The sequence below is a fragment of the Pithys albifrons genome, chromosome 3 (genome assembly GCF_047495875.1).
Source record: "Pithys albifrons albifrons isolate INPA30051 chromosome 3, PitAlb_v1, whole genome shotgun sequence".
In the NCBI taxonomy this organism is placed as follows: domain Eukaryota; kingdom Metazoa; phylum Chordata; class Aves; order Passeriformes; family Thamnophilidae; genus Pithys; species Pithys albifrons.
In genome coordinates this window covers 53,501,015-53,522,417 of record NC_092460.1, presented here as the reverse complement: position 1 = coordinate 53,522,417, position 21,403 = coordinate 53,501,015, and the positions used below count along the sequence as shown (strand labels likewise).

At 35.0% G+C, this 21,403-nt stretch overlaps 1 protein-coding gene across 4 annotated transcripts in view; it reads left to right on the top strand.

Moving 5' to 3' along the window:
- Window positions 1-21,403, top strand: part of SCYL2 (SCY1 like pseudokinase 2) — a 31,618-nt gene that overhangs the window by 4,285 nt on the left and 5,930 nt on the right. For 2 of the 4 annotated variants that reach the window (XM_071552007.1, XM_071552006.1), the window contains exons 2-13: window positions 940-1,144; window positions 6,353-6,510; window positions 9,081-9,225; window positions 9,868-10,017; window positions 10,644-10,865; window positions 11,739-11,855; window positions 13,117-13,242; window positions 14,662-14,838; window positions 18,184-18,195; window positions 18,329-18,451; window positions 19,709-19,822; window positions 20,297-20,429. In XM_071552007.1, the coding sequence (XP_071408108.1) occupies window positions 968-1,144; window positions 6,353-6,510; window positions 9,081-9,225; window positions 9,868-10,017; window positions 10,644-10,865; window positions 11,739-11,855; window positions 13,117-13,242; window positions 14,662-14,838; window positions 18,184-18,195; window positions 18,329-18,451; window positions 19,709-19,822; window positions 20,297-20,429 (1,654 nt within the window). In that variant the 5' untranslated portion in view covers window positions 940-967. The remainder of the gene's footprint in view (window positions 1-939; window positions 1,145-6,352; window positions 6,511-9,080; window positions 9,226-9,867; window positions 10,018-10,643; window positions 10,866-11,738; window positions 11,856-13,116; window positions 13,243-14,661; window positions 14,839-18,183; window positions 18,196-18,328; window positions 18,452-19,708; window positions 19,823-20,296; window positions 20,430-21,403) is intronic. The other 2 variants (XM_071552009.1, XM_071552008.1) reach the window with 1 other exon arrangement.

The window sequence follows — 21,403 nt, the reverse complement described above, 5'->3', positions numbered from 1 at the left end:
GTCAGTAATCAAATGTGTAAAATACTGAATTTTGAGCCTGTATTTTTAAAAACACAGTATAGCAAAGAACACCTTGTTTTTTCACTTGTCATCTGTATAATACACATTATTAATTTGCTGATCTGGCATCTTAAGTAATCCTTGCCTTCAGAAAATGTGTAGTTCCATGAGTGCTGGAATTAAAGGAGCCTGATTTCCTTCATATTTGTTTCTCCTTGTTTACTGACACTGATGCACAAGGTATGAACCTTTCCTGTCAGGGGGACAGTTTATAGATTTTCTGCTTTATTCAATTACTCATTTTCAAGAAATGGTTGAATTTCTCAGTCCTTAATTGCTTTGTTAGATCTAATGAAGGACAATCAAGGGATTCAGAAGTTTCTGAGTAGTAGAAGCAATGACATCCCATAGACATGCACACACAGATATGTGTATGGCAGTGTGAATATGCATAACTGCAAAGCCCTGGAAGTTCATTTGATTTTAGTATGTCCTGTTGAATCCGTGGTTAGAATCATAGAATCATAGAATCGATTGGGTTGGAAAAGACCTCCAAGATCATCGAGTCCAACCCTTGGTCCAACTCTAGTCCATTTACTAGATCATGGCACTCAGCGCCACGTCCAATCTGTGTTTAAAAATCTCCAGGGATGGTGAATCCACCACCTCTCTGGGCAACCCATTCCAATGCCTGATTACTCTCTCTGTAAAGAATTTTTTTTCTGATATCCAACTTAAATTTCCCCTGGCAGAGCTTAAGCCCGTGCCCCCTTGTCCTATTGCTGAGTGCCTGGGAGAAGAGACCAGCCCCCACCTGGCTATAACTTCCCTTCAGGTAGTTATAGACAGTGATGAGGACGTTTTAGCTTTCCATACGTACCTTTTGTTAACAGAAATGGAGAAGACTGTGAAACCTTTTTATTTCTCTTGTCTCTGTAGGACAATACATTGGTGCACAGTTGCAACCATGGAGTCCATGCTGAATAAATTGAAGAGTACCGTTACAAAGGTGACGGCTGATGTCACCAGTGCAGTCATGGGAAACCCTGTCACCAGGGAATTCGATGTTGGCAGACATATTGCCAGTGGAGGTAATGGTCTTGCTTGGAAGATATTTAATGGAACTAAAAAATCAACAAAACAGGTGAGTTATCAAGTAAAGACATAAGTTTATAAGCATTAGATATGAGACTGACAGATAGCAGTTGGTAAGTGGCAGTTAAAACCCCACTGAGCGGACTAATGTTAAGGGCAGTAAAATGAAACAAGGAACTCTATTCAAACACCGTGTTGTCAGCTACATAGGTAATATTTGCTTTAAGCCTTCACTGCTGGAGAAGGAAATGGTTCTGCTTTCACAGCATACAGTTTGAAACCAAGATCAAGAATTCATCTGAGTTTGAAAGGATCTAACAAGAAGGACGGGGTTTGTTTTAACATAGGTTGGTTCCCAGTTGGTTGTACCTTGCAATATTTTTTTGGCAACAATACTGTCTTTTTAAGTTTAAAAGAATTGTGAAGTATGTCATCATTTGTTGTCAGCAAAAGACATTAGTTTTTTGCTCAGCTGCCATACAGAAATTGGAACCATTAGAAATACTAAGTCATGAGACAGTGTAACAGAAAGGCATGGGACAGAGGAGGAGGTTGTGGAGGAAGTTATTTATGCCTTCCCTGTGCTGCTTTCGATTCAGTATTGTTCCCTTTTAGTTTCCTTAAAGTATTAGGGTTTAGAGCACTAATACACAAACTTTTGACTCACTTGAAGTCACGTGTGTAAGTGAATATGGGATTATGACTTTGGAAGAAAGTTTGCTGAAAGTTTGCTGAAAACAGAGTTTAAGAATTGTTATTATAGGAAATGATTTTGATGTACTGGAGAAATGTGAGAAGTCTTTTTTCAAATTTGGAGAAGAAATAGAATTTTGAACATGTAAATGGAAGTGTTAGTAAGTTGTGACCTTCAGTTAAACTTGATACAGAAGTGATATGGAGTCACTTAGACAATGAATCAGCTTGCTGCAGATGTACCAAAAAGAAGTGCACACAAAGGAAAATGTATGTACAATCCATTAGATGATGGGATAATAAACTGTAGCAAATAGAGAAGAAATACAATATGCAGAATAAATAATCTGTGAAGAATGTGTGATCTAATTGTTACAGTGTCTGAATAACGTTTAATCGGGTACTTTTGCCATATCTTCTAACATCTGTTAAGCAATTGCGGAGCTCTATACATCTAGTATTTATGGAGTTTACCCAACATACCAGTTGGTTGGGGCTTTTTTTTTTTGCCTTACTCAACTATACAAAGAAGAGAGAACATTGGAAGTATGGTAGTTTCAATTGGTTTTATACAATCTATGTGCCATTTGACCTGTAGCAGGTGTAGCTTTAAGGTCTGGAGAGTTGTAGCAAGTTTCTTTCACTGTATAGTTGACAGAGTATATGTAACTAGATTCCCGTTGATCATGTTTTTCAAGCTTTGAATGGCTGTTATGCCAGTTGTTGTTTTATGGAACTTTAGTTCAGGAGTTGCAACATCCAATCCCGCGGCATCTCTGTAAATCCTGACCAACATCTGTACATTTGTGTGCCATCATTAGTCATTAAAAATAGAGCAGCAGTTGTACTGAAGGGAATTTTAGATGGTTGGTGATTTGACATGATGTTACCATTCATTATTAAAATTACCAGTTAGGTAACATCGTGTCAACATTCTGTTTGCCATTGCACAACAAAACTGCAGCAATGCAAACAGTTTATGGTGTGTTGTATTGCAATATTTCTTTAAAATTATTTTTTTTATTTCTTTCACATACCTTTTTAATATTCCCTGGGCAATATGGAAGTGGCTGGCTGTCATTGACCATCACTTTGTGAAGTGATGCCCATACTTGTATTGTAAGTGTGTATATCTAATGGGGCTACAAGCATTTAGCTGCTTTTGCAATAAGTGTGCATTGTAATCAGACAAGGAGGATATAAGGGCTTAATTGCCCATGTTGCTGTCACTTTACAACACAAGTAGTAGTTGAAGTCATGTCTCTAGATAAAACAGCTAAATTTGGAGGTTTTAACATTACAGAGGATCCCATCAGAATTCTTTGTTTTCAGGATTAATTTGGTTCCTATTTTAAGTCAGCAGACAGTTACAAATATTCTTTCTCTGGTGTCAGTGGGTATCTATGATTTTTTTTTTCAGAGTTTTACCTGGTTCCTGCCTTGCTGGTTTTCCAGGATATCTGAATATTTGGGTTTTTTTTAATTGTACCTTGTCTTTTTTACTTACTCTGTAGGTGACTGAACCTAACAGAATGTGAGAAAATTACTTACCTGTGTGCATATGTTTATCTGGTGCTATTTCATAGCTTATTTGCTGCTGTTTGTTTGAAAGATAATAATATGGCACCTTTCTTCTCCTTAGAAAGTGTAATCATAAATAGATAAGTAAGATCACCAAGTTCTTGTTGGCAGCCCAGTTGTAAAACCAGCAGATTTGCACTACTGTGGTCATGTTTAGCTTTCCTTGTGGTAGTACTAAATGTATTATGGTAGGTAGGTAAATCAACTTTCTGTTATTTTGCCTGTACATATAGTAACTTTGAACTTAAAGCTTCCTGTCATTCAAACTTTAAAGACTGATAAATTGTAAAACTGAAATAGTTGTATTACATACCTTAAGACTGAAAGAAACTAGTGTTAAAGTAGGGTTATAAAAACATTGGCAAGCTTAGAAAAAATAAAGCCCCCAAAAGGGGGAGAAAAATCTTTTTCTGGCAAAAGACCAGAGTAATACTGGAATGCTTTCCAGTATTTTAGTTCAGACTGTTTTGCTTATCTCAGTTGGCTTTGGTAAACTATCATGTGTTTGCATATTGGGTTACATTTGATTTTTCATTTAAAAAATACGTGAGTGCATATGGGTAAAATAGAGGAGAAAAAATGAAAGGGAAAAGAAACAGAAAGTTCTGAAATCAAGCACTTGGACTGCTACCTTTAAATTTCCTTAGCATTTATGTTCACAATTTAGTTCTTCTCGTGATCATGTTTGAGTTTGTTCCTTGGGAGCAGTATATAATTCAGTCCACAGGATGGATAGCGAACTGTATTTATTAAATATTTTTTGGAGGTTTTCTTTTTCTTCCTTGTTCTGTGCTTAGTCTCTGTCATCACTACTCCACGCTATTTAAACTTTCAGTATTTGAGTTTCTGTAGTATTCATCACTATAGTGCTTGAATGTTTTACAGGTTTTGTTAACATGCTTTCTCAGTATCCAGTGAGATGAATAGGAAGAGGTATTGTTGTTCCATTATCCTTACATTTCCACAGCTTCTAGAGTCTTTACTTCAGAAATAATTTCTGGTTTTGTTTGCATCTTTTTTGACACACAAACCCAGTGTCTTTTTGAATGCTTGCCTTCCTCTTGGGTTCAGGAGAAAAAGCGTGGCATGCCTTGATTTCCTGGTTGCCTTTTTCTGGTTGGAAAAAATTATTTCTCTTTCCCCCTTCCTTCCTCTTTTTAGGAGTTGCATTGGCTCAGATAGGAGCAGGATTCTTGCATTTTCTTTAGTTTATAAGGTGTTTATGTGGGTAAATAAGGACATGGATTTTAAACTATCAACATGTGTTTCAAGCTGGTGCATGTTTCATAAAGATTTCAGGAATGCAAATAGTCTCAGAGGATGTGGCAAGTTAACCTTGGCCATCAACCAAGCACCTGCAGAGCTATTCGCTCACTTCCCTATCCCCAGCAGGCTGGGAGCACATAAGAGGAAGAAACTTCCCAGTCTGGTACAGCCCACTGGTAATTATCCATTAAGGGTTTTCCAGGTGGGTACCAACGAAATCTCAAAAAGAAGGCTATGACAGCCAAGAGTGACCTAAGGGCCTTGAGTCAACTAGTCAGGAGATCTGGAGTGCAAATTGTGTTCTCCTCTGTTCTGCCAGTTGCAGGGAATGATGAGTTCAAACAAACCATGCAAGATTGCAGTGAGCGCCAATAGAACTTAGAGCCGTCATAGAATAGTCAAACCATAACTGATGTCCTGTACCATGCGATTTAAATATTCACTTTCCAATTCTTTTGGCTTGGCATCAAATGGAAGTGCTTTCAGAAGGGCTTAGTTTGAAATTTTGTTATTGGTCATGTACTGCTCAATGTATATCTTCCATTCTCCATCATTGTTTCCCATCTGCCTTGTGTCAATGTTAATATTTGATCCATCACACTTAAGAGCTGGAGCAAGAAGCCAGTATGGATAGAAGCAGGAAAAGTGTACTTAGCTGAGTTATAGATGTTCACCTGCTAATGGCTTAATGAAGCCAGCTAAAACCCAATTTTTTCGTGTATTGCGTTGAATTTCTCATTTTATATAGCCTATTTCTAGAAGTTTGTGGCAGGGTTTTTAATTAATAATGGAACTTCTCCTGTGAGATTTTAATTAGAATAATGGTTATAAAATGTGCAGTAGAAGAGCACAGAGTTCCTCTTGGGACTGAAAACTGTATTTTCATTTTTTTTCTACTTGTTTCTAACCTTTATTATTATTCATAATGCTATTGTAGCAGCCTATAAAAGTCTGTGTTTCCCGATGCAGTTTTTAATTCTTGTTTTCATCAGTTGATATATTTCTCTTTAATGATATCCAAGATGGTGATGTAAGATAATTTTTCAATCCACATTGACCTATGTAATTTCAAAGTTTCATACAAATTTCTTAATTTTCTTCTATTCCATTTGCAGAGGTTGGAGAGGTTTTCTCTGGTTTTAACATTTTTGTGACTTCTTTTCACACATCTTTAAACATTAAAACATTCTTAATGTTCTATCATGTGAATGGTCTGATCAGATTAATAATTACTGTTACTATAAATTATTTTTCATGAAAGTTTAGTTAATATGAATTGTACAGAACACTGAGGCAGAATCTGGTTTAATAAAGCACTACTTGATATATTTAATGCCAAATGACTGGATACCTACTCAGAATATTTTTAACTGTTCATAGTTGATGTAAATGCTTTCATCTACTTAAAAGCAAGCTGATATCTGTCCTGTGGGTCTTCTGCTTTGTCATTGTGTAGGTAGTGGGTATAGTTTATGTATTCTTATTTGCAAGATAAGGAGCATTAGGACCTTAACTCCTAAAATAAATACTTCCGAGGTTGTATACAGTAACCTGTCCCTTGACTGTGACAAAACAGGGACAGTAAGTTTGTTTCTTTGTATATTGTGTTGGTGGGCTTGTACTGTTGCGTCAAAAATTTTGTGTGTATGTAATTGTGCATAGGCTTGGGGTTTGGCTCTGTTATATATACTGAGTAACTTTTGTTGCTTATTTCTAGGAAGTGGCTGTTTTTGTCTTTGATAAGAAGCTAATAGACAAGTATCAAAAATTTGAGAAAGACCAAATTATTGATTCTTTAAAACGAGGTGTTCAACAACTAACCAGGCTTCGACACCCTCGACTACTTACTGTTCAACATCCATTGGAAGAATCCAGGTAAGCTCTAGTGAAATTGAGAAGAGACATTTTTAATCATTGTTTTGGTATTGTATGTAAAATATCTGGAATATTGAACGCATGCATCTGATGAGATTCAAGTTTACTGTATTTATTCGTAGGAGAATTGTTCTTGTTTCTATACTCAGCACACTCAGCTAGTGGTAGAAACACCAGAAGGAAAAAACCTGTCCTGTTGCTTGCTGTGGCATAAAGTGATGGAACAGGTTTTGGAGGGGATTCGTAAAAGGAAGGTTTGCCTAGAATATTTATGTGTGTAACCTTGTGCAAGCATGCTTCAAGATTTCTTTAGAATTTCAGATCTTTCCAGAGTGCATATTCTTGAAGAAAACTGTTGCGGGCTCCTTATGGATAGGCTGTATCTGGTCTGATTTTTTGTGTCTCCCAAGTAACATAGTTGTGTTGAACTGTTGAACCCTTCATTCCTCCTTTTTGGTGCAAATGGATATTTGGTGTTCTTGCACAGTTGAGGTAGATACAGAAAGACCATACCTTTCTGACCCTAGAGTGTAGGTAGTTTTCCCACTATTAATAGAATGCATCTACTACAAATTATTGGTATTCAATATAATTTTATTTTATTTTATATATTTATATATATATAATATATATATAATGGCGTATAGATCTTTGCATACATTTATATAATGAATGAGTCCTTATTTGTGCTAAATATTTAATACAACTATGTTTGCTTATGACTTGTCAGTTACTTCTATTAACAACACTGATAAGCAATATTCATGTATATTTAACTTGTTATTGAAGAAAAAGATTAAAAAACATTGAAAGTTGACTCATAATGTCATTGCTACCCATTAAAAATACTAGTGTGAGGAGTCCCAGATAGTTCACATTGGTTCACATTCCATTGGTTACATTGTTTCCATGTAAAAAGCATGTGGTTTTGCCCATCACTTTTATTTTTAAAGTGTTTTCTTTTTATTATGTTATTACGAATTTAATTTTGATATTCAAGAAACCGTTAAAGAAGCTGGACTGTACGGCAGACATCAGCTTTTGCAATATTCAGTTACCTTAATTAGTTTTAAGAGAGCCTTCTGTTACTTTGGTTTGGACTCTTTAATTAGCTCTTTATTCTCTCAAAACAACAGTAATCACAGAGTTTGGTCTGAAAACCACTGAATAATTTTTCCCTAGGTATTTTCTATCATCTCTGTGTTAACCATAACTAAATGTGTGCACTCTGTGGTAGAGTTGAAGTCAGATTGAAGGACTTTGTCTTTCTCTGCTCTGGCTCTTCCTTGTGATTACAATAGAAACAAGTTTTACAGCCCTGGTTGTGCTAATAGGAATGTGAAAGGTATGTCATTAACAGAATTGTAGGGTGGAAACCAAGAAAAGAAGGTATTTTCATTTGTTTCTTCCTTTAGAGAAGCAGTAGATAAAATTAAAATCTTGATAAGTAAAAAGAGGTTTGCATGTTTCAGCAGCCTTACTTTACTTCAAAGATCAAGCTTGTTAATTATTGAAATTTTAAAAAGTCTTTGGTAGATTCATGCAGAGACACTGTGATATTTTTATGGAAAGATGAAAAATTTAGGCTCTGTCTTCTTGCCTACAGCTTTATATGCAAAAATAAATCTTTATTACTGTTACTCAATCTCTGGTTTTTGTTTTTATACTGATACGGTATTTGGTGTTCTTATGAATTAGTAGTCACCCTTAAAGCAGATACATATGCTAACATCCATGGAATGCTTTCTCCAAAAAAAAAACCAAAACAATTAGGAAGTGAGTGATAATGACTGTCCAGGGCCTCCACCAGTGTGCAAATCAGTATGAAGAATGTGGATACAAAGAATGACTTTGTTGCATGGAGTCTGTGAAACTGAGACTTACATTGGTTTCAGGACCAACTTTGACATTTGAAATTTTGAAGCACAGTGTTACAACCAGCCTTCTTTATGTGTGGAAGTTCACGTCAAACACAGTTGACACAAAAGTGCATAAATATGACCAGTAGTTTTCATGAAAATTGAGAAAATAATTTAGAAAACAGTCACTTCCCAGGCAAACTGCAGTTCATACAACAAGCATATTTGTGTTTGCAGCTCTTCTGCTAATTTGCAAAGTAAAAGAATATCCACGTGGTACTTTTTATTAACTGTTTCTGTGCATTGGGTGACCACATTAAATATTGTTTCAATCAGGGACATGTTGATTTTAGGCACAGGTGGAAGCCTGATTTTACAAGTCTTAATAGCAGTAAGATTTATTTGATTGATTTTCCTGGATCAGGACAAGAAAATCATTATTTATTATGAACCACTCTGTGTATCATTAGTGTTTTATGTGAATATTAGAGAATAAAATAACTTAATTCTAGTATTTTTAATACTTCAGATATTGATATATTTCTCTTTAGTATAATATTATAAGAATTCAACACATGAAATATAATATGGTTTTTCATGGCACCGAGTGCTCTGGTAATGTATAATATGATGTCTGCATGGTTTTTTATTCACAGTCAGGAGACTATTACATTTACTTACAAGAATATCTTTAATGCATTTCCTATACAGAGATTGCTTGGCATTTTGTACAGAACCAGTCTGTGCGAGTTTAGCCAATGTTCTTGGGAACTGGGACAATCTACCTTCTCCTTTACCATCTGACATTAAAGAATACAAACTTTATGATGTGGAGACCAAATATGGTTTGCTACAGGTATGACAGGTTGTCTGTATAATTTTCTTGTGCTTTTAGTATTATTTTTTTTCATAAAGTCTGTAAACTGACAAAGTTTCATCTACCTCTAGTAAATCAAATAATTACAAAGTGAGAGATAACAGTGCCCTGATCATTCTAGGTGTAAAAGACAACGCTGAAGGCTCCAAGTTGCTACTCTTTTTTGCTTATTTTGACATGTAAAATACAAAATTCAATTAATTTTTCTTTTCCATATAAATGTCTACACTACTGCTGTTTTCTCTATATGTGAAACTTTTCTTTACCTTCTGTGGAGATCCAGTAGCTCCCAGGCTTTGTTTGGTGAATATGCTTGTCAACTGTGTTAAGCATTTTTGTTCTTCTGAGATCATAGTGCGGCCTGAGGGGAGGGAGGAATGCACCACCACACTTAATGCTGTGATAGTTAACTGACATTAGTAATCTCATCTGCCAGTGACCCATCTGTGTTTAATTTTCTTCATGCATAACTTTCAAGACATAAGTCTGAAATAGAGGTAAAAAATTTTTTCTTGGTTAACTTAAGAATTTAACTGTGGCCATAGGAACAGAATTTTTGTAATTGTCTTACAGGATGTTTGGGGAAATATTTAACCTTAAATAGTGATCTTTTATTAACAGGTTTCTGAAGGCTTGTCATTTTTGCATAGTAGTGTAAAAATGGTCCATGGAAATATTACTCCTGAAAATATAATTTTGAATAAGAGTGGAGCATGGAAAATTATGGGCTTTGATTTTTGTATCCAGTCAACAAATCCATCTGAACAGGAGGTAATAATCTTTATATTTATCATCATTAAATATCAAATTCAGATCTTTATCTGAAACCAGTTTCATGATCTTGTATTTCAGTACAGAATCATTTCTTTAATATTCACCTCTGTATATTGTTGGCAGGAAGTTTGAACATATGGCACCGGTCTGGATTGAAGTGCTGCATTTGGTCATCATAGAAAAAGAGCCCAAGTTGGCTCAGTGGAGTCAAAATAGACCAGTGGTGGTTTCAGACAGAGGCTGAAGCCTGTGCCACTTGTGCTCACCTGCATGTTGGATGATATGCAGAGCTACCTAATTTAGTCTGTTGCTTTGACTCAGTGCCTGATTGCTGCCTCCTAAAATGAATTGCTATTGTAGCTCATGTTTCCCTCTTACAGCAGTGCTTTGATGTTTACATTACATCTGCCAGCTCTAATTTTCAGACTTAACTGCATCAGTTCATCACTCTAAGCTACAGACAGAGATTCTTAACAGTTTTGCCTGATTCTGTTTCTGTTTGATTCATAATTGAATTCAAGTGGCTTAAATTTTTTTGCTCTTTGGGGGGTTTCATATTTACAATGCTCTTTAAAAATGCCTAATAAATATATTTTCTTTTGCTTCCCTTACCTTGCTTGCAGCCAAAGTTCCCTTGTAAGGAATGGGATCCAAACTTGCCATCCTTGTGTCTTCCAAATCCTGAGTATCTGGCACCAGAATATATTCTCTCTGTAAGCTGTGAGACTGCCAGTGATATGTACTCTCTTGGAGCTGTTATGTATGCAGTGTTTAATAAAGGAAAACCAATTTTTGAGGTCAACAAGCAAGATATTTATAAAAGCTTTAGTAGACAGCTGGATCAGGTATTTGTTCTATTTGTGACTATTATTCATTGATTTTCATATGTGGAAGGTAGTTGTTTTAAAATAGATTTAAATATTTAGTACAGAGTATCAGTGTTTCAACATAAACCATCTGATAATGGTATCTTACCTTGCATGCTCTTGTTATAACAAGAAAAAAGAATCCTAGAAAAATATGGGAAATAAAACTGTGTCTAGAGAAGGTTACATATACCAACTTTATAAACTAAAAATGGCATTTTTCATCTGATTTCTCTGTAAACCTTTTGACTACTGGCCTTGAGAAATAATGTTTACCTGTAGGAGTGAACAGTATGAAGCACATGAGGGTGAATTTCCTATGTAGGGCCCTTGAAGAGGGCTGAGTTTAGTGATTTGATCACTTGACATTGTAACTGGTATCCATATAGCTGTCACAATTTCCCATTCTGTGTACTGTGAATATTGAGAGAAGATGGTGTCATGGCTTAAGCAGTCAATTGGATCAGCTGACCTAATGTCCATTCATATGCAGGCTTCCTTTGTCATAACTTCGTTGGGTGCCCATTGCCATAGTTGTGTGCTCTGTGTCTTAATGTGTGTAGGCAGCACCTCATATGATGACATTTGCCTGTTTAAGGATGCCATGTGTGTGTTGTCTCATGACCTGAACCACAGTGGGGAGTTGAAAATACAGAAATAGGACCTGAAGCAGCTAGGCTGCTGGGAAATAGAGGGAATACTATCAGGAATCAGAAACAAGTGGGTTATAAAAGGGGAGAAGGGAGGGATATCAAAAGTGTGGGTAGAAAAACTATCAAATTGTGTATTGGAAATAGTTATAATACAGGATTTTCTGATTTCATGGTGCATGTGCTTAAATTACTTACACAGCTGAGCCGTTTAAGCTCCAGTACTCTTCAGAATATACCAGAGGAGGTGCGGGAACATGTCAAGCTACTCTTAAATGTAGCTCCAGCAGTCAGACCAGATGCAGATCAAATGACTAAGGTCAGTTCATGGTAAATACTGTAGCCACAGGACAGAGGAAAAATAATGTTTGATTTTGAGATATTTTAAAGTGTATTCCGTTAATCATTTTAGTTGAATGTTAACTGTTTTTTAACTATTTTGGAAATATTAGTTGATGCCAGAAGTTGTCCTTATGCTGACCTTTATTTGTATGGAAAAAGTGGGTGCTGAGGCAGAATTTAGAATAATTATTAAATACAACTCTGTTTTATCCCTTTCCAATACAGATGTAAGCTTTTCTATGCCTTTTTTTTTATACAATTCACTCTTTAAAACTGTATTGGAAGAATTTTAAAGTGATGAAATGATAAAGCGCAAAAAATGTAAGGATTCACTTTTTGCTCATCATTTAAATATGTAGAAGAATAAAGTATATTTGGAAATTAATTGCAAATACCATAATGTAAGTTTTAATTTGACAAACAGTTGCTCTGCTTAAAAGCATGGCTCTTCCTTGATCTTATGCCCCATTTTCTCATATCTGATAGCCTTTCAGGTTCCTGCTTATAGATAGGCTTTTCTAAACAATTTTATTCTTTGCTGTCATGAAAAGATTGTATGCAGAGAGAAAAATCAGTTTTCTAACAGTTGGAAGAAATAGTGAGTGAAGAAGGGAGAGGAAGCGGGTAATAGGTTCTGTCAACATATATGCTGAAAGATGGGAAGTGAAGGAATTGGCAAATATTTCTCTGGTATCAACTTACTTGTCTGAAGGACTAAAACATAGCTGTAAGTGGTTGTATTAAGCAGTATGGTTTTATAAAGGCATTAAGTCTCTTTTGCCACATCTGTACTGCACACTGAATTGTAGAGATATTGGAGTTTCCATGGTTTCCTGGAGTTTCGGGAGTGGTAACCTGATCCATATGACCTAGTAGGTAATCCTTTGTTGTAATATTAAATAACATAATTATTTGTGGGAGAAATTCGAATCAAAGTTTTTACTTTTCATGACATTTTTTTGTAGACAGAACATTATTTCATATGCAATAAGTTAATTTAGATACAACATGCATGGGTTTTTGAAAACTGCTAGGAAAATTCTGGCTTAATCAACTTGTAGCTGTGAATATTATACTAGTTGGTATGTAAAAATTTTCTAAATTTTTGTTGCAGACATGTAATTTTAAAGGTTTGCTGTGGTGTATTGAAATGCAAACAGATGATTATATTTGGGAATTATTGTAGCAGTGTTCGTGGTGTCTCCCTACAGTTCACAGATTTTTAATCTTATGTTTAGATACCATTCTTCGATGATGTAGGAGCAATGACACTTCAATATTTCGATTCATTATTTCAAAGGGATAACCTGCAGAAATCACAGTTTTTTAAAGGACTACCAAAGGTTCTGCCAAAACTACCTAAGGTATGTCTGAGTGACGTCTTGAAATAGCGAGGTAGAAAATATGTGAACCTCTGTTAGCGTTCTGACTTTTGGAATACTGGACTTTCTGTAGCATTGTACCATAGTAGCCTGCAGTGAGACCATCAGAATAGAGTAGCAGGAAAGAAAGGGAGATGAGAAAACAATTAGTTTGGAAATACTCCTCAGCTTTAAATAGCAATTAAATGGAAAATGGCAAATTGTGTTATCAGTATGTGTAAGGAGCCATCATTTGCATGTCTTGTTGTAGTTCATCCCAGTTTAAAGGCAAGATGTCTTCTCTCCCCTTACAAGGCTTCCTCTTTGTTTCCAGATGCTATCATAGCTCTTTGAAGTCTTCTTGCTGTCTTTTCTCCCAATAATACTGCTTCAAGGTTTTTTTGTAGCAAGGCAGTACTTTAATGTTGAGTAATCCAAAGCTTCCTTCCCTCAATAGACTAAGTGCTTTCTTGTGCTGGCAGTGCCCAAAAATCTAAAAGGTAAATGCCTGTCATTACAGATTTCTTCTGTGTGGTGTTATACACTATGTCTAGACTACCTTCTTTTCCTTTTGTGATATACTTTCATTTATATAAGCCATAATGCATTTGTGATAGAAAAATAGTATTAGTTTAATATCAAATAAAATAACTGAGCTTCTCAACCATTGCATTAAATTTCTTTCTTTTTAATTCTGTTTTGCACTACACTGTGCAAAATACAAACTTCATATTTAATACTCTCTTTTTTTTAATTTTCTCCTTTGATAGAAATGGTTGCTACTATGAATTTGGAAATAGATGACCTGTATTTCACTTAGCTTTAGACAGCCATGGACTCACCTAGTCATCTTCACGGCATTTTTTTTTTCTTTTCTTGTCTTGAAAGTATATTTTATGAGGGAAGTAACTGTGCCCTTGAACTGTGTATTTCTTTTTATTGACTAGAAAAGCATTTAAGGATGTCAGTAGAAATCTACTGTGTAGATACCTATTTCATCAGCAAAAGCCTATTTAGGGAAGGTACCTGGAGTCTTACCATCATTATGTGATTATTTTGAAGGGATTATAGGGTCTTCTTAGGGTCTTTTTAAAAAAAGCATATAGAATAAGGTTTCTTAATTCATGTATGTGGCTGAAAGTCCTATTTTCTCTCCAGTTTATTTCTTTTTGTTTATCCTCACAGTTCTTAAGAGTCTCCAGTTGTGTTTTGAGTGCAGAGAAAAGTAAGCAAAGTAACTCAGTGTACATTAGCTGCAGTATACTGTGAAAATAAGAGTTCAAAACTAAAAATTGTCTATCTGTTTTTTTGTAAATGCCAGGTTAATTCAAAAGATGCTGACAAGCACAGTGGAAACTTACTGCAGAGCAGTACAATGTGATACATACTTGCTTATTATTGCTGGTTTCTTTTTTCTTTTAGCGTGTTATAATTCAGCGAATTTTGCCTTGTTTGACTTCTGAATTTGTGAATCCTGATATGGTACCCTTCGTCTTGCCTAACGTTCTCTTAATTGCTGAAGAATGCACCAAAGAAGAATATATCAGGCTCATTTTGCCTGATCTTAGTCCTGTTTTTAAGCAGCAAGAACCAATTCAGGTATGTTAATATTGTTCAGATTACAATTTTTCTCTTTGGTCCTTTGTTTTCCTTGAAAAATGACTAATTGTTCTATTTCCCTTTTCCAGCTTCACACACATTGCCCAACCTGTCTGTAGGTGTCCAGACAGTCAGTCTTGATTCATGCAAAATTGGTTTTTTCAGAAAATTCACAAAGCCTCTGCTTTTTTAGATGAATTTTTTGAGGGTATATTGCTAATGAGATTAGATCGTCAAAAAAGGAAACATTTTAATGTCCCACTCAATTCTTGGTTTTGATTGATTGTAGAAGGTATATTAGTAAGCATTTTATCACTGATCTAGCCAAACTGAGCTGGGTTGTGCAGTATAATACTTGCATATATTCTATCAGTAGCTGAACCTATAAGGACTTTTTTTCCTGTGTCCAGGTTGCTGATACTGGGATTATGGGGTGGCAAAATTGTAACTAACACTGTTTTAGAAGTGCTGCTTATTCATGATAATAGTGTTTATTTTGATGCCTGTGCACAAATTGGTGAAATTTGATTTTGTTTGACAAATGTGACGTGTACGAAAATTGCCCTCTCTTCTCTGTAGTTTAAATGCATAAAAGTAGTAAGACATAATTGTTACTGTAAAGGAGCAAAAATTTGCATCCTTTTGTCATCACCATGTGCATGATGACTCTGGAGGATTCTGTCACTAAGTTAGGCTTTGTGCCTCCACAGATGAAAGGCATGTCTGCATTTCTTGTAGCTCACCTTGGTTTATTGCTGTATGCCATTATTTCTCAGCAGAGCACCTAAAGGGCAAAGGAAACATAGGAATGAACAAAGAGACTTTTTATTTCTGGATTTCGGAAAACTGGACCAAAAAACCCTCATTATACTGAGGAGTGGGAGAAGTGGGTCACCTGTGTAACTGAGAATACCTTGGGAAATTTGAACTACTTAATGCTGTTTACTTTAGGTACACTGAGGCTTTCTGTTAGCTTTGTTGTTGTCTTGAAAAAAGTAAATGTTTAACTGACCAAAAACCAGTGAACATCTCATTTGTGCTGTGTCATCCTAAAAGGTAACATGTGTTTTGCTATGGTCAGCTCATAAAGAGTGAGCTTGGCCAAGTTTTTCTGTAGCTATCTAGATACTATGTATTAAACTCTTATGTTGATAGTTTTAATGCTAATTGCTACATGGCTTACGCAACTGTTATTTCTGTGGTCTTTTTTAGTATAGCAAAGTTTGGTTAAATAATCTAGGTCATGTTTTCAAAATTAATATAACAGCAATTTCAGAAATAATACAAAGATGCAGAGTGCTAGAGGATAGAATTCTGACTGTCTTTGTGCAAGGCAAAACAAGTTTCTGTGTGTTTGTAACTCCTAGAGAGGGATGGACAGGGAATATGCCAGTGTTTCTTCCAAATGCTGTCTCAGAATATTAGAGGTTTGTGTGAGGGGCCTGTTGCTTGAGTTAGAAAATGAATGTATCAAAGGGAAACTGCTGTAATTAAATATGAAGAAATTGTTAGTCAGTGTTCACAGTGGCTTTGTATGAGGAAGTTTGTAATATGAAAATGAAATATTTAGTTAAACTTTTCATTTATATCATGGGCTTGGGGTTGGTGTGGAGTAAAATGTGCTGTAAATTAACATCCTGGATTACCCTGACATAGCTTCCCAGACAAACCCTTAATTTACACTTACAGGAGTCCATAGGGAGTCAGCATAGGATGTGCTATAAATTCATATTCTCATTCAGCCCACCAGAGTGTACCCTTGACAAGTACTGGGCTCTGCATTAATGAAAGATGCATTATTGTTTACAGTGCAACTGCTGCTACTTGCTTATTAGATGGTGTGTGTGAGTCTGTGATTGTAGCATCTTAGTTTCTACCTAACTAGATAAAAAGTGTTGAATATGACCCTAGAAGCTAAAAATAAAGGTGTTCTTTGGAACAACATGATCTATATTCTAGTTAAACTCAGTTAGATAGAGATCAGAAATTACTCAACTTTATCTTAGTTGAAGAGTGGAAAAGAGCTGAAATGCTTCTGTGAAATATGAATTACTATATAATATTTGGTTCTTATTTTAGAGGAGATCAACTTGTTAAATAAGAGGTTTCATTCATGCCCTTTTCAAATTTGGAAAAAAAATCAAACTATATTTCTCCAAAACTATAGATATAACTAACATGGAAACTGTAATTCCACAGTATTACAAGGTTGATAGAAAAAAAAACAGGTGTTACAAGTACATAGAGATTTCAAAAAGTCAAGTTTAGGACAAAATAAAATTCTATATTGAAGAAAATGGTAAAATCTAACTTTAGAACTGATCTTGTCCATCTCACCCTATTTGTCCCAAACGCATCATAATCAATGTCCATGGAATGAATGAATCATTTTGTGTGTGTGTGCAGTTTAGGAAGTTATAATATACAATGAGAAAATACACATTAGTTGGAGTTTAAAAATCTATTTTTCTTCCCTGTAAAGGAAAGCAAATAAATGGGGGCAATTTGTAATGAAGTCTCAGTATACTGCTATCTCTACACCTTGACGCTTCTGTTTATTTCACACACAGGCACTGATTACTGTGTATTTTTAGACTTAAGTCTTTTTCGCCTATAAAATACTTGGCATTTATTATTAGTATGTTACCATTCAGCACAATTTATCCATATAGTCTTACCTGTTTTCTAAATTGAGTCTAGATATCAGTGGATACTCAGTGTCACCTCTAGCAAGTTGTCTGACCTGTCTGAGCTGAGATGTGAATCTTACGAGTTATAGTTTTCTGTATTTGAGACTGAGCCTGGATAAGTGACTTAGAATAGTAGCTAGCTTTTAAATGACTATGCCTAAGCAACATGAATCCCACTATGTAAATGTGCTATTTTAGTGGGGGTTTTTAGGTTAATGTGGTGCAAATTTTTTTATTTGAAAATTTTTATTTTATGATACACAGTTTCTGTGTGAAATAAAATAAAGGCATTTTGTGTCCATTTAGTAGTGTTTTCATCACTATGAAATTACTATTACATCCCTATTAATTCTAGACACATAGAATGCAGCTTTTATATGTGGAGTTGTGATCAAGTGCTTTGAGGACAGAATTTGAGCCACAGGTTTTTGAAAGTTTAACTTTTTCAATAGTGATGTGTGTATAAAGATTTTTCTGTGGGTGGATTTTAACACAAGACCATAGTGTAAATAGAAACCAGAAATCCTTACTTACCTATTATGATTTGTTGTTTTAGAAGGGTCAGTCTAGAACATGCATATTTTGTTACATTTGTATATACTGTTTTTAAAATGCAATAATATGTCAAAGTGTTTTTTGTCTTCCATGCCTTCAGGCAAGCAACATGGTAAGTGATCACATTTACTGAGTTATAAGAAAACTTGTGAAGTTTTTATGATATGAGAAAACACACTTTATGTTGTAAGTATATGCTTCTGGAGTTAAAACTTTTGGCTTCTGAATCGTCCTTCTTTTAATAGATACTGTTAATCTTCCTTCAAAAAATGGACTTGCTTCTAACCAAAACTCCACCAGACGAAATAAAGAACAGCGTTCTACCAATGGTTTATAGAGCCTTGGAAGCACCATCAATTCAGATCCAGGTACAGTAATTGCAGCCTTTATTTAAAACATTTTTTTTCTCTTTTCTCTCAGCTGATATGCTAACTTTGTGTATACTTATTGTTTGTTTACTTGAAAAAAAACCAAAACATAAAGCTATGGGGTACTCCTGAGTGTTGAAAGAGATAAATGCTTTATTAAAGAAAGTTTGGTTTAAGTAAAGTAAAATTTAGTTCCCTTATTTTCCAGGGGATAACCACTTGACAGTTGTTCTAATGCTCCTATCTCAAATTTTTACTAGCCACCATAGCAAAAAGCAGGGTATGCATTTATACTCCATTGCCTGTGCAGCAGAAACTGTGCAGGCATTTGTGTGCTCCTACCAGTCAGCAAGAGGTGCTTACTCTGAAGTCCTCCTGGTAAGAACATCTGTGCTGACAGTTACCTTGGAAGACCTGATTTGCCGTACAATTTGATTACTATACCTTCTGGTGACATTTTTATGTATCTGTATTTTAATTTTTATGCTTTCTCTACCTTTCTGAGGTTCGGCTATTTTGTTTGCTTTTTTTTAATCATTATACTGGAATTAACTTCCAGTTATGCAAAAACCTTCAGGAATAGGAGATAAAGAAACAAAATATTTCTTAAAGAAGGATTTGGATAATCAACTTCTGCCTTTGCAAAGCCTTTTCAGTATTATGGAGAAAGGTTTTTTGTTTCTAAGTATCTGGCATGAGTTTTTTTCTGCATCAGTAATTTGATTACTCAGGTATTTACTTACAACATATACTGTCTCTTATTTTTTGAGATTGGGCTGAAATTGTTTATTTTTTCTCTGTTGCTAAAGTATGTTTAATATTGACATGCTCTTTTATCTTTCAGCCTGTCATTGTACTGCTGCAGTGTTGTTGATATAACTTATTCAAATTTGCTTGCTTTATGCAGGAGAATGTTAGTTTGATGTTAGAAAAACTGTTTTTTTATTATAAAGGTGTTTTGTGAAAATATAATGTTTTCTTGCTATCCAAATACTTTATTATGGATTTATGAATGCTCTTTTTTCTAAAACATGTTTCCAAGGTTCTGTGTACATACCATGATGCTTTATTTTTCTGGCTATTTCTGAGTCTGATAGATTAAGGTCAACTTAGTTGAATTTATTTCTTTTAATGTTTCCTTAAGAGGAAAATTTAAGAAGGCATTTCAAACTAATTTTGATATTGATTAAAATTAATACTAATTTTATGATAAATATGCATGCTTCTTTCTAATCTTGTGTGGAATTTTTTTTTTAGGAGCTTTGCCTAAACATAATTCCCACATTCGCCAATTTAATAGATTACCCATCAATGAAAAATTCATTAATTCCAAGAATTAAAAATGCATGTTTGCAGACATCTTCTCTTGCTGTGAGTATCCTAGTAATTTTATCTCTTAGTCCTCAGAAAATGTTGTTACCTTTAATTACTTTAACTTTTCCACTCTTACGTCTTTAAAGAAAAGTTCATCATTGTGCTCTGATTTCTTTTTTAAATTTTGTAAAATACTTTCAACAAATGCAAAAGTGCCATTTACTTCTTTACTTTTAATAATTTTTAAAGTTGTTAACAACTTACAGTATTAATAATACTGTAAAAATTTTTGAAGCGTGTTCCACAGTAATGGACACTGACCCTGTCATGCAGAAAAGCCAAGTTTTTGTGAGCTTTCTATAACTGTATATGTTTTACTTTCATGACCCTAAAGGATTTTTTTTAACTTGTCTTGAATTTTCAGATATAAAGATTGTAGTCAATAGGTCTCTTCTGAGTTTTGTATGGTTTTTCTTTTTCTTGGGCAAAAATATAGCGAAGAGTTTACTTAATTCTTATCATACTTCACAGGTCCGGGTAAACTCACTAGTGTGCTTGGGCAAGATTTTGGAGTACTTGGATAAATGGTTTGTGCTTGATGATATTTTACCTTTTCTACAACAAATTCCATCAAAGGAACCTGCAGTGCTTATGGGAATTTTAGGTAATTAATACTTCCAACTTTCATTTCTTTTGTTCTTTGATGTTGTAAATCTGAGAACTTTCTGTATTATCGCCAATCATGCTTACATAGTGTAATGCTAAAATGACTATTTAAACCTCCCTGTTTCTGGTTCTTAAGTATGTCCCTGTTCAGTTACTTTATGTACTGCAGGTACATCTGAGCACTAGTATATGTATTTTTAGTCTTCAGGGCCCAGTGCAGTTCTGAGTACTCATTACAGTTCTTGGGCTGCGACACTTTTATTCACTGTGTGTGTCACAGAACCAGCAAGGTTGTTTTCCTCAGAGGAATGTGTGATCTGTCTTATTTCAGATGCTGAGCACCTGGCTTGAGCTTTTGAGATGTTACTGTTGCCTTCCCATACAATTCTTGCATGTCAGATGCTATAAATGATTGTCTCCGAAGCTGATGTTCTTTGCTGCAGGTTTTGCTAGACTCATTTTGTTGGATGTTTAAACAAACAGTGCTGCCTTTGCACTGAAATGGAACATAATCCAGGTGAAGTCTCACAAAATGACTAACAGAACGTAATGCCTTGGTACTTCTGGAAGGGGAGACCTCACTCCCGTTGTGCTTTCCTAGTGCCACTTGGTGCTTGCCTAGCTCAGGGTGTGTTATTTTAACGATTTCAATGCACTCAAGGAGACCAGATGACCAGAGACACAGCCAATAAAGAGATGTGACTGTGTGGCCAAGTCTGGAGTACAGTGACAGTTTGTCTTACTGGCAACAAAGTGGTAGACCATTTATAACAGTTGAGCTGTATCAGCAACAGCCCTCATTAAACACTAATAATATGTGATGACAGCATTATTTTGATTTTCTCAAAATCAGCAAGAAGGCATGTTACTGTACTGATTTAGAGATGCTTGTTTCCTTTAATCCTTGCAGCTTTGATTTATATTTGCTAAGATGAGGGACACTGTATTTTTTACTTGTGTTACTGCTGAATT